At 51.6% G+C, this 27,130-nt stretch overlaps 1 protein-coding gene across 2 annotated transcripts; it reads left to right on the plus strand.

Moving 5' to 3' along the window:
• Window positions 1-527: 527 nt before the first annotated feature.
• Window positions 528-27,077, plus strand: SMARCB1 (SWI/SNF related, matrix associated, actin dependent regulator of chromatin, subfamily b, member 1). 2 transcript variants are annotated; one of them, XM_036353721.1, is made up of 9 exons: window positions 528-761; window positions 4,591-4,729; window positions 6,387-6,516; window positions 11,916-12,053; window positions 13,209-13,336; window positions 15,105-15,271; window positions 20,573-20,763; window positions 26,172-26,303; window positions 26,742-27,077. In XM_036353721.1, the coding sequence occupies exons 1-9, from the start codon at window positions 669-671 to the stop codon at window positions 26,779-26,781; spliced, it is 1,158 nt and encodes a 385-aa protein (XP_036209614.1). In that variant the 5' UTR covers window positions 528-668; the 3' UTR covers window positions 26,782-27,077. The 2 variants fall into 2 exon arrangements, with proteins under 2 accessions (XP_036209614.1, XP_036209615.1); XM_036353722.1 differs by having other exon boundaries at window positions 4,591-4,702.
• Window positions 27,078-27,130: the final 53 nt, after the last annotated feature.

Below are 27,130 nucleotides of genomic sequence, written 5' to 3' on the forward strand. Positions count from 1 at the left end.
CCTCCAACACTCATCTGATGCACCCGCCAAACCAAATAACCACCTGGACCCTGGAATCCTGCCAAGCCAGGGAGCCTTGGCTCATGCCAACACCACTCAGTGTTGTCATCCTGCCCATTCCGGCGGCAGGAACGGCTGTGGGTCCGGAACTGTTCCTAGGCGCCCTCTTATGTGCTTCCTGGGTGGGGAAACTGAGGCACAGGCACCTCGGGCCTCCTCCCAGCCTCCAGGCCTCACTTCCTTTCTCCTCCACTGGGTAGAGTGCCAGTCCCAGCTGTGAGACTGGGAAAGCCACCGCCTGAGTCAGGGCCTCTGTTGCTATTTCCATCTGTGAGAATTTCCCTCGGTTATCTCCATTTGGGAAGCAGCCCGGAAGAGCTTTTGGGTCTGGGTTCCTTTAAGAGACTCGCGGGCACGCGCCCGGGCCTTTTGTTTGGGCGGCGGCAACGCGCGCGTCAGCGTCAACGCCGGCGCATGCGCACCGAGGGCGGCCTGGTCGTCGTCTGCTGCGGTAGCTGAGGATCCCGGCGGCGGCAACGGCGGCGCGAGCGCCCGGCCCGCCCTTCGCCTCCCGGCTTCGACTTCCCGCCACTGGGCGCGCCCCGGACACGCCTCAGCCCTCCCGATCCCTCGCATCCCGGCCTTTGCCGCCCGCCTCCACCGCCGCAATGATGATGATGGCGCTGAGCAAGACCTTCGGGCAAAAGCCCGTCAAGTTCCAGCTAGAGGACGACGGCGAGTTCTACATGATCGGCTCCGAGGTACCGTGCGGCCCGCCCTCCTTCCAGGCCGTCGCCCGCGGGAGCCTCAGGGCGGGTCTGCGCGCTGGGAACGCGCGTCTCCATTCATCGCGGCGGGCGCGCGCGCGAGCACGCGCGGTGGGCGGGGCCTGGAGGGCGGGGTCGACGAGGCCCCGCCCCCGGTGCCCCTGAGAGTCCGGGTGTGCTTTCCTACCCTTTCCCTGGTAGTCAGGTACGCACCTTGCTGCCAGGGCCAGGGCGGCCCCGGGAATCCCTGGTTTCGCGCTAAGCTGGTGCAACACCGGGCAAACGGAAAGAAACCGGGTGTCTTGGTTAGCCCGTGCGACGCTTGGAGGGAGATGTTGGAAATCTCACGTGCACCCCTCCCCCATTGGTGTATCTGGGATCCCGAAATGGCAGGTTGTAGAGGGGAGGCCCCATGAGGGCTCATCCGCTGTGCCCGTAGCCTTTGAGGTGGGAGGGAGGTGTTTGGACCTTTGTTTACCAGTTTACCAGGGAGGAAATAGGTTGGGAGGCGGATGCTTGCTTTTGGGTGGATGAGGACATCCTATTTCCTTTGGGTGGATAAGGCCCCAGCCCCTGAGCTAGGTCTTTCAGCAATTCAGAAGCAATCGTCGCTTTGCATATCTTGAACTGATTGAATTATTATTACAGGGGAAAGATCCTAAAGATTTTTTTTTTAAAATCCTCACCCAAGAATATGTTTCTGTTGATCTTAGAGAGAGAGGAAGGGAGAGAGAAAGAGAGAGAAACATCGATGTGAAAGATGGATTGGTTGCCTCCTGTATGTTCTGGACCAGGGATCGAATCTGAAACCTAGATATGTGCCCTGACCCGGAATCGAACCCCCAACCTTTTGGTGTACTGGACTTCGCTCCAGTCAACTGAGCCACTCGGCCAGGGCAATCCTAAAGCTCTTTAACCCTTATTAGAAGTGGCAGCACTTTGTTGAATCAGCTGGACCACTGACTTTAGGAAAACCCTACCACTGGTCCTTCAGGGATAGTTTGTACTAAGTTCATTGTTTTTCCAGATTACCTCAAACTAGCCTTTTTTGGTCTAAAGGAAGCCCCCCAATAGTGTATATTCCTTTTGAAAAAGAAAAAACCATGGCTATGCAATTCAGATGTGCATATCCAAGCAGTAGAGTCTCTCTCTCGTGTAACAAGGTAAGTGCTAACCTTGGAGAGCTAACGCAGTTACAAAATGCCAAGGGTTACTCCCTCTTGCAGCAGATGTTAGTGTCCGACGCCAACATTTCATTCCTGTCTTTACAATTTCTGTTGCTTTTCTTTACACTTGAACATGAAATAAGCCTCATGATGGCCACACTGAGGCTCTCAGGACCCCCTGTGGTTCCTGGCTTATCTAAGTTGTATTGAATTATGACACCAATGTTGTCAGCATCAGAACATAGTGTTATCATTTTCCACCAATTTTTATAAGACAAAAAGGGCAGGATGCAATAAATTTTTCACATTCTCACATAAATACTGCTCTTCAAAGATAGCTGTGCTGGGGAAATTGAGCCAGTAAGTGCAGGATACAAAAGGCAGTTGAAGAGTTTCCGTATGTGATAATGGGCAGGTTGTTTAAAGAAACCTTTACCCGATCTCCTGGGCAGGAAAAGCAGTCAGTTGGGTGGTACTTTTGAAAAGCAAGCTTTCATTTATTGGGTGGAGCAGATTGAGAAGAAGTTTGCAGCCAGGTGGGAGGAACGGCAGGTCCCAGCTCTGCTCTGCCTCCGTGTCACTCTTTTCGTGTATAATTAGATGCTTAGACTAGATCAGTGATGGCGAACCTTTTGAGCTCGGCGTGTCAGCATTTTGAAAAACCCTAACTTAACTCTGGTGCCATGTCACATATAGAAATTTTTTGATATTTGCAACCATAGTAAAACAAAGACTTACATTTTTGATACTTATTTTATATATTTAAATGCCATTTAACAAAGAAAAATCAACCAAAAAAATGAGTTCGCGTGTCACCTCTGACACGCGTGTCATAGGTTCGCCATCACTGGACTAGATGACCTCTGAGATCTTTTCTGTAATACATTTTAGTTTCTAGAAGGTTAACGGCAGTCTTCTCTTTCAGCCCTGTTGCGTGAGAACATTGTCCTGAGACCGAGTCAGTAGACACCCAGAAGGAAGAAGGGAAAGGCAGTTGGCTTTCTGGGGCCTGGCTGCACAGTCGTTGGACCTTTGGAGGTCTGGGGAAGGTTCAAGATCAGAATGCTGTTCTTTGATATTCTGTAGCTCCTGCAACGGCATTGGGTGCATGGCCCCCAGACCCCTTTCCCTTGGGAAACAGGCACCATATTCAGAGAGGTGGGCTGGCCTCATTTGTGAAGGGGCCTGGGAGCAGCATCTGCACTTGTAGTGAGAAGGTGCCACTGTTCTGCCCTCTGCCGGCAGCTCTACCCACCAAGTTAGAGTCACAGACCTGAGAGGCCTCTAGGAAATTCCCAAGTCTATGTTTTCATTTTACATTTGGGAAACCAGGTCCAGAGCAGACAAAAATTGGTTCAGGAAAAAAACAGAAAGGCAGGCCCTGCCCTCTGTTCTGAAGCGGCCTTAGGGCGGGTCTCGGAGTCGTGGAACTCTGCAGAGAAACCTCGAATCAGCTGCCGCCAGCACATCTCCTACTGGGGATGTGCCCGCAACCCAGGTACATGCCCTTGACCGGAATCGAACCTGGGACCTTTCAGTCCGCAGGCCGACGCTCTATCCACTGAGCCAAACCGGTTTCGGCCCATCAATGTCTTTTCAAAACCTAATGGCAACTACGTTTACTCTGGGATGGTAAGACACTCAAGCCAGATCACGTGCAGGGGTCTGTGCCTACTGTGCGGCACACGACGGACGTGTGGTTATCGACTCACGCTGCTCAGCTCTGGTTGTCAATCATAGAAATCTTTGATTCATGAAAAATGGAGAAACATTTTTATTTAGTAAATGTACTGTGATGGGTAGGTAAATGGGAAAATAATAGATCCTTTGTGGGGTACAGAGTTGCTGAGCATTTGACAGATAAGTAAGTTGTCCCAGAAAGGGAATGTGACTCCTAGTCAGGTGGAGCCAGCACCTGGCACTCACTCCACTGGCCATCTCTTGCCCTGTGATTCAAGTGATCATTTTGGAAAAGTCAGTGACACGTTGAGGTTTCTTTATAAAAACTTTAGGCCTAGATTTTTTCCGTTATCAAGGAAGTCATACTTTGAGTATTTGGTACAAGCCATCTGAAGCTATTGTTTGGGAAAGTAATGATTTATATAGCACTCTGGTGATTGCCGATAAGTGCTTTTTAAACTCTTCGGAAAATTCCTTTGGTATCCCTGGTTTGAGTTTTGTTTCTAAACAAAGCAACAGGGGTCATGGGGGAAATTATCCTGCATCTGTCTAAAATTAAGAGACCTTTTTGGTGTTTATTACATCATAAAAATATCAAAGTCTGGTTTTAAAGATAAAAGAAAGTCAAAGAGGCCTTACATTTCTGGAAAGTGCCAGAGCGCCTGAGTCCAAAATCAAAATCATTGCAAGCTTCTCCGTGAGCTCTGGGGGCTTCTTGGTGAGCACTGGGGGCCTGTCGTCAGGATGCAGATGTTACGGTCCCCGCCTGGAGGGGGCCAGATGTGGGCCAGATGTGCACTGCTGTTGAACCCTTGTTGTCAGCAGGATGTGTTTTTATTGCTGCTGAAAGCCTGGTGCCTGATGGCCAACTCAGGCCTGTTTGTCTATCACCTGACCCAGCGGAGCCTCTGCACCAGGATCCTCCCCTCTGTGTGGAGACGTGACCCTCATAATGAGCCTTCTTGCTTTACTCATAGGTGGGAAACTACCTCCGTATGTTCCGAGGTTCTCTGTACAAGAGATATCCCTCACTCTGGAGGCGACTAGCCACTGTGGAAGAGAGGAAGAAAATAGTTGCATCGTCACATGGTAAAAAAACAAAACCTAACACTAAGGGTGCGTCTTCACGAGGGTTTGTAAACCTGTTTCAAAACCACTCGCTTATGTCATGAAGATAAAACGTTTTCACTCCAGAGTGTCTTCACTGCAGCCCTGACCTTAGCGTGGCAAGGAGCATCCTAGGGGCAGGGCACACGTGCAGCTCAGGCAAGAAAGTGGCTCCAGGGAGCCGGTGGCGGTCCTTTACCAGGTATTTTTAACGGGACCAGAGGGGGTATTAGGGGGGTCGGGCGGAACAGTAGCGGGTGCTGTGAAGACATGTTGGTCTCAAAACGTTTTAGGAATGCTGTGATGCTCTGCCATCTGCCGTGGCGTACCGCCATAGTCATCCTCATGCAGCCCGAGCGGCGGGTGGCGGCCCCAGCTCCCACTCCCCTCTGGGGCTCTCACCGCTTCGCTTCTTAGAGCACGTCCATCCCATAGCATTTCATTCTGGCAGCCAGTGTGCTGGAGCTCATGTGCATGTCCCTGCTCGTTGTGCCTGAGGTGTGCCTGGGGTGGCTAGGTGAGCAGCCCGACTCTAGTGACGGTAGAGGCACTAGCATGCTTCAGCCGTGGCAGCTCTGTGCAGGGCGAAAGGATGCTCTTCAGCTCTACCAGGAAAGTCTCACGGTCCATTTGTTCAGCACAATGTTCAGCAGGTGGGGAAAGTGCTTCCCACTTGGCAATGGCCCCTTGTAGAGAGCTGCGTGTGCGTGTGCATGTGCGTGCGTGTGTATGTGTGTGTGTGTGAGAGAGAGAGAGCGAGAGCACGCTTTGCAGTCTGTCCTGTTTGGCTGTGTCTGTAGGTGCTGCTGTGGTCTTGTCCACTGTGGACAAAGTAGTGGTTCTTTTAATGCAGGAGCCGGAGCTTTTTTTAATCTGCTGCTATAACATTTCCACTCACTTTAAAAAGCCTCCTTTTGTCCTCCCTCCGCCCCGGGTGGAGCACCAGTCACTAACGCAGTGAGTCCCAGCTTGCTTTCCCCTCCGCAAACCTCCGAGGAAGTCTCGGCGACTCTTCCGCCTTGTGCTTTGGAAACACTCCCCCATAACTGCTTCGTGTCTCCAGGAGAAGCCGGGCTGGACCCGCAGGCAGGTAGCAGCTCTTGACCCCAGTTTCCCAGAAGAGCTCTGAGCCCAGGTGCCTAGAATCTGTCCCGCTTCCCAGACAGTATTGACCGGCCCAGGGCCAGGAGTTCCTGTTGGGTGTGAAGCAGCTCTCTCCAACTCTCTGGGCTCTTGTTTTAAAAGAAAAGTCTTTTTCATCTTTCATCCCATCTCTCCACTTTGCTTCGTGTTGTGACTGCAGTTGTGTCAGACCTCTTCCCACTGGCGTTATACTCTGGAGCCTTCTTCTCTCCTGACAGCCCCTGCTGGCTGTGCTGCGCTGCACCTGCCGCCGCTGCCCTGTGCACTTCCTCTGTGCCCGGAGCGAGTGCTCCTGGGACCCACATGTCCAAAGAAATCCTCAGAGTGTTTATCCAGTAGGACCTCTAAGTGAGGCGCTCAGTCCAGACTGCCCTTTTGGAAGAGGCCCGCATTCGGCCGTAGTAAGGTTGACACCTGCTTTTCTCACCTCCTGCATGTGAGGATCTCGATGTGCTGCATCTACTGGCTACTGCTGGTCGCTGCCCCCCCAGCAGGGTGACCACAGCTGTGTCTCTGGTTACAGATCATGGATACACAACCCTGGCCACCAGCGTGACTCTGTTAAAAGCCTCAGAGGTAGAAGAGATTCTGGACGGCAATGACGAGAAGTACAAGGCCGTGTCCATCAGCACGGAGCCCCCCACCTACCTCAGGTAACAAACCCCTGGCCAGGCGTGCTCGTGCAACACCTGCCAGTATTTTTCTCTGAAAAATACCAGAACTGGTTGGCGTTAAGTCAAACCAAAATTCATTCATTCTTTCTTCCTTCCTTCCTTCCTTCCTTCCTTCCTTCCTTCCTTCCTTCCTTCCTTCCTTCCTTCCTTCTTCTTCTTTCTTTCTTTCTTTCTTTCTAAATATATTTTTATTGATTTTAGAGAGGAAGGGAGAGGGAGAAAGAGAGACAGAAACATCAGTGATGAGAGAGAATCATTAATGGGCTGCCTCCTGCACGTCCCACACTGGGGATCGAGCCTGCAACCCAGGCATGTGCCCTGACCAGGAATCAAACTGTGACCTCCTGGTTCATAGGTCGACGCTCAACCACTGAGCCACGCCACCCAGGTACCGAAATACTTTTCAGCACTCTACCCGCTGTGCTTACAGGTCATCCTGGCCAGTTTTTAAGTTTCTTCTTTGTCTCTGGAATTTCTAAAAACCCAAGCCAAGCCTTGTATTCTGGAGAGTGACTGAGAATGCTTTAAAAGTGGGACTCGTCTCTCTGAAAAATTAGTGACCCAGACAAAGTCACAAAACAAACAAACAATAGACTTGAATGTATAAATTTAGAACCTTTAAAAGAGTGTTTATAGTAACATTTAAACAGGAAAGTAATCGGAAAGTTATGTTGTAGAAACAGTCTATTCATTTAGATTTATAAGGAAACTTGAATACCCCAATAGATAAATAGGTAAAGGGTGGTCCACACTGGAAGTATGAAGAATAAACAAACACAGGTAACGATGTTTGTCCTTGTGTGTAATTTTAAAAATTCAAAGTAAAAAATAAAATCGCACCCTGCCGGTGTGGCTCAGTAGGTTGGGTGTTGTCCCGTGCACCAGGAGGTTGCTGGTTCGATTTCTGGTCAGGACACATGCCTGGGTTTCGGGCTCAATGCCTTGGGGGGGGCGTGTGGGGGGCGGTCAATCGATGTGCTCTCACACTGATGTTTCCCACCCTTCTTCTCTCTAAATTTAAAAATCTTCTTGTTGGTGGTGTTTGTTGTCTTTTTTTTGTTAAGCCTCACCGAGGCTAATTTTCCATTGATTTTTAAAGAGAGTGGAAGGGAGGGGGAAGACAGAGAGAAACATTGATGTGAGACAGACACATTCATTGGTTGCTTCCCCACTTGCCCCGATCAGGGCTAGGGATTGAGCCCGCAACCAAGGTATGGGCCCTTGACTGGAATCAAACCCGGGACCCTTCAGTCTGCAGGCTGACGCTCTATCCACTGAGCCAAACCAGCTAGGGCAATAAAGAAATATTTTAAAAAATAGCAACATAAATAATTGGGGAAGGAGTGACAGAGGTGCACTCACGGATGCTGTGACAGCTTCTATGTGGGCATGATCTTTTCAAAAAAAATATTTTTTTATTGATTTATGGGAGGAAGGGAGAGGGAGAGGGAGATAGAAACATCAGTGATGAGAGAGAATCATCGATCAGCTGCCTCCTGCACCACCCCCCCCCTTACTGGGGATCTAGCCTGCAGCTCAGGCATGTGCCCTTGACTGGAATTGAACCCGGGACTCTTCAGTCCACAGGCCAATGCTCTATCCAGTGAGCCAAACCAGATAGGGCTGAGCATGATCTTTTTGTAAATCATTGTGACATCAAACTTTTTTTTTTTTTTTTTTTTTTGTCTCTGACCTGTTAATTTCACCCCTGGGAATTTGTCCCAGAGCAATAATTTAAAAGAATACCACTACCAACAAAAACCATTATATATACAGAGATCCCCTTGGAAGCAATAATGGGAAATATGGAGCCACGAGAGTGTCCAGCCTTAGGGAGAGGCTGAGTGAGTGAAGGGGCTCACTGGAATGAAGTAGGATGTAACTATACCGTAATTAACTAGACTGCTGCTGGAGTCCAGCCCCAGCAGGTCCAGGGGTCCCCAAAGGTGTGGACGGAGTCGGCGAAGAAGGAATGACATGGAGACAGCGTTCAGTTGATCAGCACCCTAGCCAGGATCTCTAGCCAAGTTCTGGTCTGGATCTCCAGCGAAGTTCTGGTTAGGATCTCCAGCCAGGTTCTGTGTCCATGTTCTCTTGCTAGGTTCTCCAGCCAGGTTCAGTCACCAGGTTCTAGTCAGGCTCTCTTGCCATGTTCTATCCAGGTTCTGTAGCCAGGTTCTGTCTCTAGGTTCTTCAGCCAGGTTCTCTCACTAGGTTCTGTCTCTAGGTTCTGTGGCCAGTTTCTGTCCAGGATCTTTTGCCATGTTCTCTCCAGCGAAGTTCTTCTGTCTCTAGGTTCTGTGTAGGTTCTGTGTCTAGGTTCTGTGTCCTGTTGTCTTGTTACATCTGTATTTATACCAGTTGATTCCAATCCTATCAATCTCTATTCCAAAGGTTAGGGCGTTTATTATCTCCATTCCAGGGAGTAAAGATTATGTAGCTTAAACATGATGTAGTTAAAGTGATTAATTACCCGCCTGGCACTTAGTTAAGGGCTTTTATTCCCTCCCTAACTTCAGGGGAAAATCCCTACCTGGGGAAACAACCTTTCTCAGAGAGGTGACCTTGGTTAAAACACATAGTGCCAAGAAGGTGAGCAAACATATTAAGAACAGTATGCCATAGCCGAAACCGGTTTGGCTCAGTGGATAGAGCGTCAGCCTGCGGACTGAGAGGTCCCGGGTTCGATTCCGGTCAAGGACATGTGCCTGGGTTGCGGGCACATCCCTGGTGGGGGATGTGCAAGAGGCAGCTGATTGATGTTTCTCTCTCATCGATGTTTCTAACTCTATCTCTCTCCCTTCCTCTCTGTGAAAAATCAATAAAATATAAAAAAAAAAAAAAAAAAAAAGAACAGTATGCCTTATATGCCAGGTCCCTTGAAACAGCAAGGATGGACCGGCTCCCGGCAGACTGCAGCACCAAAGACGGGGTTCACATGCCTGAGTCCCGTGATGCCTGCCCTGTGCTTTCAGTTCTCAAGCAAATGTGCATTCATATGCACCAAATCCCAGAAGCACTAAGGGGGTTGGAGAGTGTTATTGTTTTATTTGTTTTTTAAATATATTTGTATTGATTTTAGAGAGGAAGGGAGAGGGAGAGAGAGAGAAACATCAATGATGAGAATTATTGATTGGCTGCCTCCTGCATGCCCCACACTGGGGATCAAGCCCGCAACCCAGGCATGTACCCTGACCCAGAATCTAACCCTGACCTCCTGGTTCATAGGTCGATGCTCAACCACTGAGCCACACTGGCAGGGCTGGAGAGCGTTATTGTTTCACGTGATATGGTTTTCTTTTCCAATTTGCTCTCAACTTTCCTATTGGATTGTTTATATAATCCTGCCTCCCCACTGCCCCTGGGAAATGGTGGCACACATCCAACCTGGCCAGCGTTATACATGTGTGCTCTACAGATTTCTCGCCCTCCCCCCCGCCCCCCTCCCACCCCCCGGGATGTGGTAAAACATAAGGATGGCTAGACTTTCCCAGGGAAGTGGCAGAAGGAAATTAAGTGCACATGGATGGGACTTTCAAGTCTGCACACATCAGCTGGGAAACTTTTATGGGGCGATAAACACTTTCTTAATGATCGTGTCATTTGAGGAACAGCTGAGGGAGGAAGAATTGGGGGGGAGGGGGGAGGAGGTAAAGGTTTGCAGGAGGCTGCTTTGCGCTTTGTCAGGCTTTATGCTCAGGAAGCGCCTTCTCACTGTCTAGTCAGCCCCACGGGAGGACTGGCACCTCCCCCCTCCCTCACTGGGCAGGTCAGGCAGAGGCTGGCTGCCCCCTCTCAGGCAGACCTCCTGGCAGAGGAAGAAGCTTGAATTACATGACTCGTAGTCTCAGATTCTGTGCGTGGCTGTGGATTCATGCTCACTGTGTCTGTGACATAACTTGGCAGAACAGCCCAGACTGGAAATGAGTGAGATTGCTACTGAGTTAGGGTAGGATTTGGCTCTAGGAGGCTCAGAAAAGAGGTGGTGTGCTAGACCCAAGGCTCCCAAGTACAGGCCCAGTGGCACCAGCATTGCATGGAAGTTGTTAAGAATTCATATTTCCAGGCCCGCCCCAAAGATGGGGATTGTTTGACCTGGGTGGGATTCAGGAATCTATTGCTTAAATGTTTGTGCTCTGGGCGGGTCTGGGTGGCCAGTGGGCCCAGATGGGCTGTGGTCGGATCCTGGCCTTGTTGCCCCAGCTCTAAGCCCTGCCCAGATCAGTTCCGTGTTTCCCGTTTCCCCAGGCCTCTCATATAAGGTGAAGGCTGATCATGAGGTCTAAGCAAGACCTGGGTACGGGGGACGGTGGAGCCCTGGCCAAGGTGCTGTGAATCCCTCTCTGACCCTGCCCTCAGTCAGGGATGTTCCCGGACCTCAGCATCTGAGTGTGAGTGGCCCCAGTTTTAGAAAATAAAAGAGTTAAAGGGCCTGGGCCCAGGCAGGTCATGGCCACCACCTCTGCCCTCCACGACCCATGAGGAGGGGAAGGGCTGCCAGCTGTGTCTCTGGCGCTCCTGAGAGGGCACTGGCAAAGCAGCAGGAAATCCGTATTCTCTGAGTGGTAGCCGTTGTTGAAGAAGATTGGTACAGGTGCTCATATAGGTGAATTACACACAGTCACTGCCCTCACCTTGCTCGTCATCTCATTGGGGAAGGCTGCCCCGAGGATGAGCAAGGGACTCAGAGCACTCAGCCTTCTGTAAGACATGGGCTCCTGAAGTTATTTTGAGTGTCTGCTGGTCTGGAAGCCCAGAGGCCTGCAGGTTTGCCTAGGCCATCTCAGGCTGGCCTGCATGTTGAAATAATAGTCTGATCATGTCTCTTCCTGCTGCAAACCCCTGGGGACTCCCAGCCATCTGCTGAGTATAGACTCTCACAGAACACGTCTGCTGAGTATAGACTCTCACAGAACACGTCGGCCCCTGTCATTGGGACCTGTCTGTGTCCCATGTTTCCAGCCCCCGTCAGGCCCGCAAGCTGCTGCTGTCTCCTCCTGAAATGCTTTCTCCTCTCCAGTCATCCCCACCCCAGTGAACCCCGACTCAGTGTTTAAGGCTCCACTCCTCTGGGAAGCCGCCTCCTCACAGTGCTTCCATGGAGCCACGTCCAGCACAGCATGCTAATTACGGCTCGTGCCGTGGGCGGGGGCTGCTCTGACATGTTGGGGCCCCTTCGCACCCTTCTTCTAGCTTGGTTACCTCCCAGCAGGTGCTGGTGGGAGCCTAGGGAATAGACACCTGCAGAGTCCGGGGTGCACAGAAGCTCCCACTGGGGCCTGGAGCCCAGCAGGGGTGCAGAGGGCATCCGCTGACTTGCTACCTGGTGGTGGTCTTGGGCTCATAGACTGAGTGGAAGATTTCCCGTGTCTTTCCAGGGAACAGAAGGCAAAGAGGAACAGTCAGTGGGTGCCCACCCTGCCCAACAGCTCCCACCATCTAGACGCTGTGCCGTGCTCCACCACCATCAACCGGAACCGCATGGGCCGGGACAAGAAGAGAACCTTCCCTCTCTGGTGAGCGCACTCACCCTTTCCACTGAGCCCACCTCAGTGCCCAGATGCATTTTAATCTCCTCCTCCCCTGAAAAACACGCTTGCTTCGTGTTCCCCAAAATCCCATGCTGCCTTCTCCGTGAAACTGTTTTCCCTCAGCTTGCAGGGTGCTGGTCTCCAGCTTGCTCCAGCCAGAATCAGGGTGTTGGCTGGGTTGCAATTCTGGGGCCTCTGGGAGAGAACCTGTTTCTGGCTCTTCCAGCTTCTGATGGCTGCTGGCATTCCTTGGCTTATAGCCACAGCACCAGCCTCTGCTTCTGTGGTCACATGGCCTTCTGTGTGTGTGTGTGTGAAATCTCTCCTGATATCATTTAGGCCCACTAGGATAATTAATCTCCTCTCAAGAGCCTTAACTTAATCACTTTGCAAAGCACATGGTCAAGGTTCCAAGGATTAGGACATAGCTACCTTTTGGGAGTTATTTTTCAAGCCCGAGCATTTGTGTCTGGCATATGGTATGCTTTTCTTGTTTGCTTGTGGTCCTGCCCCAAGCTCTGAGAGCAGGTCTCAGCCCTCTGTGTTCCGCAGATGCCCTTAGGCTTCCCAGTCCTCCAGCATGCCCACATCTCTTCCCTCTTTGTCTTCCTAAAGCCCTTGCTCAGTCCTCCTGGAACTCCCTTAGGTAGAGAGTCCGCAGCCGAGATGGAGAACTGTTGGCACCTTGACCCCGTAGTCTCCCAGTGCCTCCCAAGCTGCTCCCCCATCTAACCTCTACCCCACCTTCAGTGTTCTGGCTGCTGCTACCCCAGCAGCTCCCTGCTTCTCCTTGTTCCTTGGCCTTTGCTCAGGCATTTCCGCCTTTCCCACAGCTTTCTGTGGAAGTCCTGCCTGCTTTGGGGCTTAAATCTCCCTTCTTTCAGAGCATGCCCAGGTCGTGTCCACTGCCCAGGCCAGCAGCTCTCCCTCTCTTTCCCGTGTGTTCATGAAGTGTGGAGCTCAGCCCCTGTGGCTCGGGACCCCTGCTGCCCTGGTCTCTGCTGACTCAGCCCTTAGTTGACAAGTCCCCTAAGAAGTGGGCTTCCCCCTTGGCCAGGTTTGCAGTGATCCATGGTGCAGAGAGGGAGCCCTGGGGGGACTCAGAGCACCCCTGGTGACTTTGCTGCCGTTTACTTCCAGCTTTGATGACCATGACCCAGCAGTGATCCACGAGAATGCGTCCCAGCCTGAGGTGCTGGTCCCCATCCGGCTGGATATGGAGATTGATGGGCAGAAGCTAAGGGATGCCTTTACCTGGAACATGAATGGTAGATGGGGCTCCATGAGCCCAGAAAAGCCACTGTACAAACACTCCCCTTTCATGCCTGATGCCCTTTGGGCGGGTTGTGGGTTCTCACCCCAACAATCAAAGCATTGTGGCTTTTAGAGAGTGTGGACTTTGGGTTCAAATCCTGCTTCTGCCACAGTTTATTTTATTTTATTGATTTCAGAGAAGGAGGGAGAGGGAGAGGGAGAGATAGAAACATCAATGATGAGAGAGAATCATCAATCAGCTGCCTCCTGCACAGTCCCTACTGGGGATTGAGCCTGCAACCCAAGCGTATGCCCTGACCAGGAATCGAACTGTGACCTCCTGGTTCATAGATTGATGCTCAATCGCTGAGCCACACTGGTCGGGCAAAAGGTTAGTTTTTTAAAATGCTGTGGACAATGTACTCATAGGTTACTTAGCCTGAGCACTTTAGCTGCCTGCTGCAATCTTCAAAATAAACTACATTTGCTTGCTTTTTGAGTTATTGAACATAGGTTGGCTCAGTGTTACAGGTTTGTCCTGATGCTGTTAGGACACTCGGTCTCTAGCTCTTCTTCTGGGCTAGTGAGGAAATAGTGGGGTCGAGTATCTGTTAAGCAGAGATAGTTCTTGATAATGGAATCATGCTATTTGCTCATGTGGGAATTCATTCTTGGCTTTTTTTGTCCGTGGCTTATCCCAGAGTGTTGGTGATCATTAAGGTTTGGGTTATGAGAATAGGGCAGAATGGGCAGAAAAACATTTGATGGCACAGTACCTTGCTATAGCCTGGCCAGTCACAGATGGTCCCTGTGAGCTCATGCCTGGTACAGTTACGTTTCCAGGACCCACACACACCTGCTTGTCAGCTTGTTGAGTGCATATGCTACCCATAGAGTTAGAAACTGAGGGAAGGTCTGTAAAAAGCCATAAGCAGCTGAAAACTATCTCTGAGGGATATTCCTACTGGTGAGGAAGAAGTAGATGGACGAGCATCTGTTCCATCCTCCAGTGGGACCTGGCCTCAGAGTGCCTTATCCAGAAGGAAGCTGTGTTCGTTTGCTAGGGACCTGGCCTCAGAGTGCCTCATCCAGAAGGAAGCTGTGTTCGTTTGCTAGGGACCTGGCCTCAGAGTGCCTCATCCAGAAGGAAGCTGTGTTCGTTTGCTAGGGACCTGGCCTCAGAGTGCCTCATCCAGAAGGAAGCTGTGTTCGTTTGCTAGGGCTGCCGTAACGTCCCACACATGGGCTTACACAACAGAAATGCATTTTCTCCCAGATCTGGAAGCTAGAAGTTTAAGATCAAGGTGTTGGCAGCGTAGGTTTCCTCTGAGGCCTCTCCTAGTAGATCGCTGTCTTCTCTCTGAGTCTTCACATGGGGCTGCCCTGCTTGCCCGGGTCAAGAGGAGAGGAGAGTGTGGACATGACACATCGGCTCTGAAGCACCTTTGCTTCCCCTCTTCCCAAACATCTCATTGGTTAGAACTAATTGAGTGTGTAGTGGTGTAGGGTGCCTGGGAGCAGGGAGAACCTGGTATGGGGGGGACACCTAGGGCCTTGACCACCCGGGGGTGTGAAGGAGGTGGTGGAACGATGGGCAGAAGGGAGAGTTCATCCTTTGCTTCCTTTCCCTGACATGTCAGGGAGGGCCACCCGTCCTCATCTTCATCCTTATCTTCATCCGAGGTTTGCAGAGGAGGAAGGAGTAGGGGAGGTCAGGGCTGAGAATGCTGAGATTAGGCCTTGCAATTTGTTGACAACCTCTGCCCTCTTACCTGATTACAGAGAAGCTGATGACTCCTGAGATGTTTTCAGAAATCCTCTGTGATGATCTAGATTTGAACCCACTGACATTCGTGCCAGCTATCGCCTCTGCCATCAGACAGCAGATTGAGTCCTATCCCACGGACAGCATCCTGGAGGACCAGTCAGACCAGCGTGTAATCATCAAGGTAGGCAGCTCCTCTCCGTGTGCCAGAGCCCGCCTTATCCCATGTGTGGGGGGCATGGGACACTGAAGGTACACGGAGCCGTCAGTGAAGCCTGTGGACAGTGCTCCTGGAAAGCTGTCCTTGAGAGCACGTGGCTCTGCTTCCTGCCCAAGGAAGGGTGGGCCTGCCTTCTCTGAGTCAGGTACACATTCCAGGCGTATTCAAAGGAGATGAAGCCAGCTGATGGGCAGAGGGGGGAAAGCCCACAGATGCGCACGCTGCCATACCCTTCCCAGAGGCTGGTTGGGTCGAGCACACCCTTTCTGTCTCAGTAACCCACCACAGTCCTAGGGATAGATGCTGCCTTATCCGCTGTGTTACAGGTGAAGTGGGCACATAGCCCTGGCCGGTTTGGCTCAGTGAATAGAGCATCGGCCTGCGGACTGAAGGGTCCTAGGTTCAATTCCAGTCAAGGGCACATGCCTGGGTTGCAGGCTTGATCCCTAGTGGGGAGCACGAAGGAGGCAGCTGATCAATGATTCTCTCTCATCATTAATGTTTCTATCTCTCCCTTTCCCTTCCTCTCTGAAATCAATAAAAATATATTTAAAAAAAAAAAAAAAAAGAAGTGGGCACATGGAAAGGTGAGGCCATCTGCCCCAAACTGCCCAGTTGAGAAGTGGTAGACTTGGGATTTGGGGCCAGGCCTGCCTGCTACAGAGCTTGCTTAGTGTGAAGTGGTATCTCAGTGTGGTTTTTTTTTTTTTTTTAATATATTTTATTGATTTTTTACAGAGAGGAAGGGAGAGAGATAGAGAGTCAGAAACATCGATGAGAGAGAAACATCGATCAGCCGCCTCCTGCACATCCCCCACTGGGGATGTGCCCGCAACCCAGGCACATGCCCTTGACCGGAATCGAACCTGGGACCTTTCAGTCCGCAGGCCGACGCTCTATCCACTGAGCCAAACCGGTTTCAGCCTCAGTGTGGTTTTGATTTGCATTTCCCTGTTGGTTAGTGATGCTGAATATTTTTTCATGTGCTTATTGGCCATTTGTATATCTTCTTTAGAGAAATGTCTATTCAAGACCTTTGCCCAACTTTTAATCAGGTTTGTTCTTTTGTTGCGTTTTACAAGTTCCTCTATATCTTCTACATATCAATCCCTTATCAGATATGTGATTTGCAAGTATTTACTCACATTCTGTGAGTTACCTTTTTATTTTTTTGGTGAAGTCCAATTTTTCTATTTTTCTCATTTGTTGCCTGTTTCATCTATTTTTTCTAAGAGTTTTATCGTTTTAGCTCTTATATTTATGTCTTTCATCAATTTTGGTTTAACTTTTATATATGGTGTAAGGCAAGCATGTCAAACTCACAGCCCGCGGGCTGCATGTGGCCCACAATGAATATTTTTGTGGCCCAGGCAATATAACGGTTATAAGAAACATTTTAATAAAAATTTCATAACTTAATTTTTACAGTATCCTGTTATACATAATCCTATATAATAAAAGTATAGTATGCAAATTGTCCCCTCGACCTGGGTTCATCCAGGAGTTCGACCAGGGGGCAGGGCCAGCCAGGGGAAGAGGGAATACCCAGCCAGCAGCCACTAGGGACGCTACCAGTGCACGGATTTCGTGCACTGGGCCTCCAGTTATTAATAACAAACTACAATGTTTGCTAATGGCTGATTACTATAATTGTGTTGCATTCATTTCCCTTATGCACCTTACGTGCAGGCGCACCATTTCTCTCCACTGATACTAGCAGCGAATATTTTAGCAGCCGATTGCCATGTCATTATTCTTGTACTGACTTGTTTGGTGTGCGTAACCGGAAATATTTCACTTTCAGAGAACAAGAGAAATAGGTTTATTTGTATTACGCTTATTAATTTGTGCAGTTATTTGGTGTCTGGTAAGTTAATGTTTAAGAAAAAATAGTAATTTTTATTAAAGTGTTCTACTATTTTATATTAACAATGACTCATTTATTTCAGCCCTTTGTGTTCAGCATGCCTCTATTGAAATAAACCTATGTTTCTATGAAAATTGAAGCTTTTGTGTTTTTTTGCGGCCCGCAGAAACTTAAACCTTGTTTATTTGGCCCATGCCAGCCTTTGAGTTTGACATGCTTGGTGTAAGGTTAGGACCGAGCTTCATTCTTTTGCATGTGGATATCCTGCTTTTCCAGCATGGTTTGTTGAAGACTGTTTTTTCTCCCATTCAGTGGTCTTGGTGCTCTTGTTGAAAATCATTTGACCATATATGCGAGGGTTTATTTTTGGGTTCTCTGTTCCTTTGGTTTACAAGTCTGTCTCTGTGTCAGTATCACACTGTTTTGATTACTGTAGCTTTACAATCAGGAAGTGGAGTCTTTGTTGTTCTTTTTCAAGATTGTTTTGTGGCTGTTCAGGGCTTAGATTTCATATGAATTCTAGGATGGATTTTTTCCTACTTCTACAAAAATAAAGTGTTGGGATGTCTTTTATTTATGACTTCTTTAATTGCTTTCAGCATTGTTTTGTAGTTTTCATTGTACAAGTCTTTTATCTCCTTTGTTAAGTTAATTCCTAACTATTTTGTTCTTTTTAATGCTATTTTAAATGGATTTGTTTTCTTAATTTTCTTTCCAGATTGTTCATTGTTAGTGTAGAAATGTAGCTGATTTTTGTGTTTTGACTATATTCTGCTACTTTGCTGAATTTTAAAAAAAATATATTTTATTGATTTTTCCACAGAGAGTGGGGGGAGAGAGGGATAGAGAGTTAGAAACATCGATGAGAGAGAAACATCAATCAGCTGCCTCCTGCACACCCCACACTGGGGTTGTGCCCGCAACCAAGGTACATGCCCTTGACCGGAATCGAACATGGGACCCTTCAGTCCGCTGGCCTACACTCTATCCACTGAGCCAAATCGGCTAGGGCTACTTTGCTGAATTTATTTATTAGCTCTAACTTCTTTTATGTAATCTAAAGTTTTGTACATATGAGCTCATATCATGTGAACAGAGATAACTCCTTCCTTTACAGTTTGGGTGCTTTTTTTAAAAAATATATTTTTATTGATTTCAGAGAGGAAGGAAGAGGGAGAGAGATACAGAAACATCCATGATGAGAGAGAATCATTGATCGGCTGCCTCCTGCACAGCCCCCACTGGGGATCGAGCCCACAACCCCGGCATGTGCCCTTGACCGGAATCTAACCTGGGACCCCTCAGTTCGCAGACTGACACTATCCATTGAGCCAAACCGGCTAGGGCAGTGGTCGGCAAACCGGGGCTCGCGAGCCACATGCGGCTCTTTGGCCCCTTGAGTGTGGCTCTTCTACAAAATACCATGTGCGGGCACGCGTACAGTGCGATTGAAACTTCGTGACCCATGCGCAGAAGTCGGTTTTCGGCCTGGGCGAGTCTGTTTTGAAGAAGTGGCATTAGAAGAAGTGGGGGGTGTCGGTCGGTCAGGCAACGCCGCAGGCGGGCCGCGGGAGACGCAGTGTGGGGGGAGGCGCCAAATCTCAACAGTACTGAAACTGTATAGGTAGCTTCATAACAATGTACCTGCCTGTATAGTTTAAGTTTTAAAATTTGGCTCTCAAAAGAAATTTCAGTCGTTGTACTGTTGATAGCTGGCTCTGTTGACTAATGAGTTTGCCGACCACTGGGCTAGGGCATTGGGTGCCTTTTTTTCTTTTTCTTGCCTCCTTGCTCTGCCTAGAAATTGTAAGAGCAGTCATCTTGTCTAGTTCCTGGTCTTAGAGGAAAAGCTTTTAGTCTTTCACTGTTGAACACGTATTCACTGTGGATTTTTCATGTATGGATTTTATTATGTTAAAGTAGTTTCCTTCTGCCCTAGGTGGTTTGCTTAGTGATTAGAGCATCAGCCCAAGGATTGAAGGGTCCTAGGTTGGATTCTGGTCAAGGGCACGTGCTTTGGTTGAAGGCTCGACCTCTGGCCCCGGTTGGGGCGTGTGCGGGAGGCAACCAATTAATGTGTCTCTCTCACATAGATGTTCTTCTCTTTCTGTCATTACCCCTCTCCTCTACTCTTTTCTGAAAAACTGAAAAAAATCCTCTGGTGAGGATTAACAACAACAAAACAGTGGTTTCCTTCTATTTCTAGTTTCTTGAGTGTTTTTATCCTGAAAGGGTGTTGAATTTTGCCAAATGTTTTTTCTGTATCCATTGAGATGATCATGTGGTTTTATTCTTCATCTGTTAGTGTGGTATATTCTCATTGATCGGTCTTCGTATTGAAGCATCTTTGTACTGCAGGAATAAATCCCATGTGGTGGTGGTGTATAATCCTTCTAATATGCTGCTGAATTCAGTTGGCTAGGATTTTGTCGAGGATTATTGTATCCGTGTTCATAAGGAATATTGCTCTATAGTTTTCCTTTCTTGCAGTGTCTGGCTTTGGCATTAGGGCAATGAATTATAAAGTGTTGCCTGCTCTTCACTTCTTTTGGGCAGAATTTGAGAAGGCTTGATGGTAGTTCTTATTTAAGTTTTTGATAAAATTCACCAGTGAAGCCATTAGGGCCAGGGTTTTTCTTTGTCAGGGTTTTGATTACTGATTCAGTCTCCTTGCTAGTTAATTACTTTGGAGAGAATTTGTTGTTCTTCGCCTGTTTCAGTTTCACACTGTGGCCAACTACCAGAAAAGGGGCACAGTTGGGAAAAGGGGGATGTCATGGGAGAGAAATGGGGGATTGTTGGCTGTAGTAGCAGGAGCCTCACCCAGGTTCCTGTGTAGCCTGTTACCTCTGGAGCATGGCCCTGAGGACCCTGCCCTGTGCTGCATCTTTGTCCTATAACTTCAGTGAGGACATGGCCTTATGGAGTGAGCCACAGCCAACCACATGCTCCAAGCGGCCAAGTCAGCCCCACACATGGTCCTCATGCGCCTGATCAGCTGGCTTCCCTGGTATATTTCTCAGAATTGAGTGCCATGTTGTTGTCCTGATGGGGCTTGTAGGCAGCCATACAGAAAGTTGTCAGGCAGTTCAAACTCCGCTGGAGCTGCCACCTGCTCCCCTGACTGGAGGCTTTCTTGGTGGCTGGACAGTTGTCAGCTGTGGGACCCCTTCAGGTGCTCCAGCCCACTAGAATTCCTACCCCTGGGATGCCGTCATCTGGTGGGCTACTGGAAGCCTGTCCCCAGGTTGGGTTTCCGGCCTGGCTTGGTGGTGTGAGGGCTTGTCTGCTCTGGGGTCAGACACACTTGGCTCAGAGCGAGCTGTCCCCCTTCTCACAGTGCCTCTGTGGGGCGGGTTCTGCCTGTTCTAACTTGGGTTCTTTGGTTCTGGCCCCAGCTGAACATCCATGTGGGGAACATCTCCCTGGTGGACCAGTTTGAGTGGGACATGTCCGAGAAGGAGAACTCGCCCGAGAAGTTCGCCCTGAAGCTGTGCTCGGAACTGGGACTAGGCGGGGAGTTTGTCACCACCATCGCCTACAGCATTCGAGGACAGCTGAGTTGGCATCAGAAGACCTACGCCTTCAGGTAGGATCGCGATGAGTCTCTCTCTGTCTCCTCTGCAAACCTGTTTTTGGGAAAAGACTTCTCCTTGTGCATGGTGATGTCTCTGGGATTTTCTGGAGCTTCGCAGTATGGTTTGGCCTTGGGCAGCCTCGCTCCTTCTGCCACCTCTTATATCCCAGAAGCCGGGCTCCCCCCACCTCTGCCCATCATGGAGGGGGTGGGTCTAAGGAGATGGGGTATCTGACCCCTTTGTCCTCCACGCCCCCGCACTGCCCTGGGCCGCACTCCGGGCCAGCAGCCCCTCTGTGGCCCTCATACCCCTCCGTCCTCCTCTCTACACTCTTGCCCACACTGCCTGTCAGGGTTGCACCCAGAATTCATCTGATGGACTTGCGTCCTGTCTCAAACACGGGCTCCTCCATACGGCCCTCCTGGCTCACAGAGCCAGGGAATCCTCCAGCTGCTGCTTTCACTGTTGCCTCTCGCCACCGTGCAGTCAGGCCAGTTGGTGAGCACCCATGCCGGCCGGACCCCGTACTGGTGCCATGGAAGAGCAAGAGCCAAAGTCAGGCTGCCTGCGAAGGTGGAAGTGTAAAGAGAACATTCCAGTCCAGTGTCCTCTGTGCTAGGGTTGGGGGTGGACAGACACGGCCTTCCTGTTGGTTTTGGCCTCACAGTGAGAAACAGGCCTGGCAGGGTAGGACTTGGGAGCGTTAACTGAGTAGTGAGGCTCGCCGGCCTCAGGACTGTGCCGTCAACCAACCCTGTCCCTGGAGCTCCTCTTCCCCATTTGGATGGTGTGTGGGTGGGGGTGGGGGTCTGAGTATCCCTGCATCAAAACAGGATGTTAGGATTTATTCTGCTCATGAAGCTGTCATCAGCCACATGTGGTGGTCATTACTTAGAGACTGAGCTTCACATGCTGCATGAGGAGCAAGTATGCAGGTCTTTTTGCAAAGACATAACAATTAATGGGGCTCGTGAGTATGTTTTTGTCTCAGCTGGTTCTCCCAGAATTCCCAAGAGACAGATTTCTTACGGCTTCCTGTAAATCTGAGCAAGAGAGAAGGAATGATGGCACACCACAGGACTGAGGTTCCAGGCCTGGAGACTCTGAGTCCCGAGGGGGTCTGTGCTCCCAGCATCCCAGCTGACACGGCACATCCTCACCTCCCGTAACCCCCCAGCAGCCCTGCCAACCAGGTGGTCCTGGCCTGGCGAGGAGAGGGGAGGTGGTGTCTGCCCACATCTCCCGCTTCCTGTGGGAGGCCTGCTCGAGGTGTGTCAGTGCGTGTCTCTTTACTCTTCGCTGGAACCAAGGCCACTGGGTCTAAGACCAGTTTGGCACGGCCTTGCTTCCCAGCGCTGACCCTGAGGTCCTGGGAGGGAGTGACATTTTGCAGGTCTTAGGATTGACATCAACACCGAGTACCTCATTCCCCACATGCTGATTGAGTCAGAACACACGTTCTGACTGGCAGGTGCAGGCGTGGGGGTGTCATGCTCTCGGCAACAGGACCCTGAGGGTGTTGACACATGTTGCACCATCCTGCTCTGACCTCCAGGTGAACCGAGCTGTCCACCCAAAGCCCTTGAGCCTCAGGACGTCAGCAGTGGGCCAAGTAGCTCAGAGCAGGTGCCCCTCGGGAGCCCGTGGTGGTGACAGGTCAGGACTTAGACAGATCCCTCCCGTATCGCAGCAGCCAGTTAATGAATTCCGGTTTTGTGGACAGGGAGCGTCACAGACCTCCGTCCCACCTCAGTCTCTAGTGCTTAGTGTGCAGATTTCACATCCTCAGGATGGAAGGCAGGGCCACCCCATGGGGGCCAGGGGGAGCACATTTCCCCTGCAGCAGCCTGGGCCAGCCAGGCAGGAGGGGTATGGCCTGGTTGTGCTTTCCCAGCTGTCCAGGCCTGTGAGCTCTTCATCTTGGGCCCAACCTATTGGTTAGTGTTGGTTAGTGGGCAGAGAGCTGTCAGAGACAGGAAGGGTTGCCTTGGTCAGGGCTGGCTTGTCACAGGCTTCATCGCTCGGGACAGAACTGCAACGAGCCAGGAGTCTGTCCTCCTGCCAGTGCCTGGTTGTGGTGCCCTTCCCAGGGGTGGCACTGAGTCATGTCCGGTGGAGCAGGGGCAAGATGCCCACAGTCGGGCACCAGGGCAGAGAACAGGCTGCTTCCCTTCAGCAAGTGGGGTGGGCTGGCCGATGCGGGGGAACGTGGAGTGGGGGGCGTGGGGAACACGAGTGTGTGGCAGGTGGGTGGGGCCCCTGAGCTCCTAGAGGACACAGCTAAACTAGGTTGTCATAGATGTTTGGAAGCCAGCGGAATGGGGACGAACAGACCGTGAGTAACAGGAAAGGGACAGGGCTTCATCGAGAGGGGGCTGGGTGGAGCCTAGATACAAGTCCCTTATCAGATACATGATTTACAAATATTTTCTCCCGTTTTGTAGCTTTTCTTTTCACTTGTATTATTGTGCTCTGAAGTACACAAGTTGCACATTTTGTTATCTATTTTTCCTTTTGTTGTGCTTTTAGTGTCACGTGTAAGAACCATTGCTTAACCCAAGGTCTTGTGGTCTCAGCACCATTTGTTGGGAGACTGCGTTTTCCTCTCTGAGTGGCGTGGCACCCTTGTCCACAGTCAGCTGGTCTTGAACAGGAGGGTGACATCGAGGTCTGTGTCCTCCGCCCCCTCCCAGTTGAGTGGCTGCGGGCAGGTCTTTCCCGCTGTCTCATTTACTCAGTGGGCACAGCATTGCTTCTCAGCGGGTCTGTTGTGTCACGTGAGGTCATAAAAGTGCGATCACACTGAAAATTAACCTCAAGATCCTGTATGATCATCAGTCCTGGTCCCTCTGTGGCCTCACACACGGCCTTCCCGCCTGGGCTCTGGGTCCCCACCTGGACACTGTGGGGTGTTAGGGGCCTTGAAGCCTATGAGTCACAATTCCCTGAGAGGGTGGGAGGCAGGCTGGGTCTGTGTCTGTGCGTCCTCCCCAAACCGAGTCAGGCCTGCTGGCTCCAGGCCCTTTCTTGTTTTGATCGGTTCTTATTTTAGAACAACCACTGGCGTGGAATCTTCCCAGAGCCCAGGGGGTAAACACAGGGACTCCAGGACCTACGCACCAGCTCTTGTTTAAATTAAGAGGAAAGCATGTTCTCTTCCCCTCGTGTGAGCTTGGCGCCTTTCATGGCTGCCGCCCTGAGAAAGGCAGTCGGTAGCCCTCGAGGTGAGGAATGATGTTTGGGTCTGTGGCTGGTGGTTCCTGGATTGTCCAACCACCAGCTCAGGCTGGAGCACGGCTGTCAGGAGTGATTAGGAGATTGGCCCCAGGGTCCCAAGGCGTGGGGGCTGGCGCTGCTGTCACTGGCCTCAGAGTCACCAGCAGGAGCTCAGGCTTCTGGGCCTGATTTAAGAGGTGAGCCCCGCCCTAGCTGGTTTGGCTCAGTGGATAGAGCCAAAAGGTCCCAGTTTCGATTCCGGTCAAGGGCACATGCCCGGGTTGCGGGCTCGGTCCCTGGTGGGAGGCGTGCAGGAGGCAGCCAGTCAATGATTCTCTCTCATCATTGATGTTTCTATCTCTCTTTCCCCCTTCCTCTCTCAAATCAATAAAAATATATTAAAAAAAAAAAAAAAAGAGGTCAGCCCCACTTCTGCAGGGGAGCCAGGGCCAGCTCTGGGCTGTGGTGCCAGCCTCAGCCGGCACCCTGCGCTGTCATGTGTGCGCCTGGTGTCGGAGACCCCAGGCAGGAGAGCAGCACAGGGAGGTCGAGGCAGACCCTTGCGGCCCCACCGTGAGGCCGGGGGCTCTGCAGTCAGGCCTGGTGGACGCTCCTCTCTAGCCAGCCACTCACATGACCTTGGGCACAGGCTTCGGGGAGCTGTGTAAGAAGGCCCCCGGCCCCTAGGAAGCTCCCTCAGGGGACGCATGCTGGCTGCTTTAATAAGCGTAACCCTCTGAAAATCCCTCCGATGTCTTTCCTACTTTCCAGATGGTGTCAAAACCAAGGCTGCCCCCTCGGGCCTATCGTGTTTTACCCCATCCCCACCCGCAGGCACCTCCCTGGGCCTTGCCTGCCCTCACTCCTCCCGGAGCTGCTGGTGCTCTGCAGGGCTCCAGGCTTTGATGAGCAGGCTCCTGGCAGGCTGGGGCAGAGCAGGGCAGGCCGTCGCCGGGGCTGAGCCTCAGGGGAAAGGTGCAGCCGCCCGGCTGGAGGAGAGAGGGGCCTGGGGAGGCCCGAGTGGTGACAGGGAAGGGGCGGGAGAGGATTGCAGTTGGGCCACACTCTGAAGCTTGTCTGCCCCGAACGTAGGAGACACAGCCCCTCCTGGCAGTTGTGGCCTCCATGCCTCTTCAGGCTCCTGTCCCAGGGGTGGGCAAACTTTTTGACTCGAGGGCCACATTGGGTTCTTAAACTGGACCGGAGGGCGGAACAAAAGCATGGATGGAGTGTTTGTGTGAACTAATATAAATTCAAAGTAAACATCATTACATAAAAGGGTACGGTCTTTTTTTTCAATAGTTTTATTCATTTCAAACCCGGCCGCAGGCCGTAGTTTGCCCACGGCTATCCTGTCCCCACACCCTCCCTCCCCTGGTGCTCCTGCCCCTCCCCGCCTCCCCTCCTCCCCCCACTCTGTGCCTTCATAGCCTTCGCTGAGGCTGAACTCCCCCCCCTCCCCCCACTGTGTCTACTTGGAAAAGGATGCACAGGTGGCCCTTGGGGTGAGGGACCCCAGGGTAAAGTGGACGGGGATGAGGGTTTGGGGCCTCGCTCTCTACCTTCAGCAGATAGCCCAGCTTCTCTGGAGCTGACTTCACCCGTGAAGCGGGCTGAGAGGCAAGTGTGTGGGACATTCAGGAGCAGGCTGGCCCAGCCGACCCTCAGTGAGGGGTGTCCAGGACTCTGGGGTAGCCCCTGCTTTTTCTCTCCTTTCACCCTCCATCTGTCCTCCCGATTGGTGGGTCCTGGCCCTGGACACTGAGCAGTGCCAACAGCCCTCCCTCCCCCCAGCCCAGTGATAGCAGCTGGCCTGGCCTCACTGTTCTCTAAGGGAACCTCCTCCACAGCGAACGCCCCTCCTCAGTCTCACAGATCCAGAGACACTAAGGCGGCAGCCAAGAGCCTGCTGCTTTGAAGAGAAGTCCAGGGTCATGGGGGCAGCACGCTGTGGTCACGGGGGGGGGGGGGGGGGCGGGCTCCTGGCGTCTCTGCCTTGAGGTGCCCCTCTCAGGAGTGAGCATGGGAATGGGCCCGGGGCGGGATGGGGGGGGGAGGGGGGAGGCAGGAAAGGCCCAGCCTTACCACCGTGCCGGGGCCCCAGCGTTCATCTGTTGGTGGGCAAGAGGTAGACAGTTGTTTTGGGGGCCTTTCCAGCTGCTGTTCTGTGAACTAGCACTTTTCTCTCCCCTCCCCATCCCAGTGAGAACCCCCTGCCCACGGTGGAGATTGCTATCCGGAACACAGGGGATGCTGACCAGTGGTGCCCACTGCTGGAGACCCTGACGGATGCCGAGATGGAAAAGAAGATCCGTGACCAGGACAGGAACACAAGGTACTCTCCCCTGCCCCCCAGAACCCCTGCAGCTGGCTCTGCCCACAGGCACCGTCTTCCAGGCAGGTACAGAACCATCACTCCCCCTTGTGACCCAGTTTCTTTCTGGGAGGGCGCCTGTGCGCCCCTAGAGTACAGGTTTCAAACCCTGCACGGAGCAAAAGCAAGCCCTGAGATTGGGTCTGACCACAGCCCAGACCCAGGTTTCAGAACCCCTGAGGAGGTGGGCAGGGCCTGAGCAGGCAGGTGAGAGGACAGTTTCAGGGCCCAAGCAGCACATGGTCAAGGCCACGGGAGGCGAGGGACTGGGAATTCCACCCGCCATGTCCTGCCTGTTTCTACTCCCCAGCTGCCCTAGAGAGCCCGGGAGTGGGGGGCGGGGGCAGTGGCCCAAGGCTGGGAGCTGGCCCTGGGTCACCACCCTTTCCGCCCCTGCAGGCGGATGAGGCGTCTCGCCAACACTGCCCCAGCCTGGTAACCAGCCCGTCAGCGCTCGGCTCCCACACAGCGTTCAGAAGACCAACCTGCCTCTCCATCTTCTGGCAAAGAGGGAGGCGAGGGGGCAGCCCAGGGCCTCCTGAGGGGCACGGGCAGGCGGGAGGCCTTCCAGGTCGCCCCCCCCCCCCCAGCACGGTTTCCATTTGCTGAGCCCTAGTCCCCACCCCCCATCCCTGATCAGGAAGAGGCTTCATTTTGGGTTGTTTTGTTTTTGCATAGGAGCCCCAGGAAGGGCTAGCAACACTTTTTAAATAAAAGGCAACAGGTCGTGTTCCATTTCTTCCAAGTGGCTGCATAAAAATAAGAATGGAGAACAGGGAGCGGGGCCT

Source organism: Myotis myotis, unplaced genomic scaffold, assembly GCF_014108235.1.
Source record: "Myotis myotis isolate mMyoMyo1 unplaced genomic scaffold, mMyoMyo1.p scaffold_m19_p_20, whole genome shotgun sequence".
NCBI lineage: Eukaryota > Metazoa > Chordata > Mammalia > Chiroptera > Vespertilionidae > Myotis > Myotis myotis.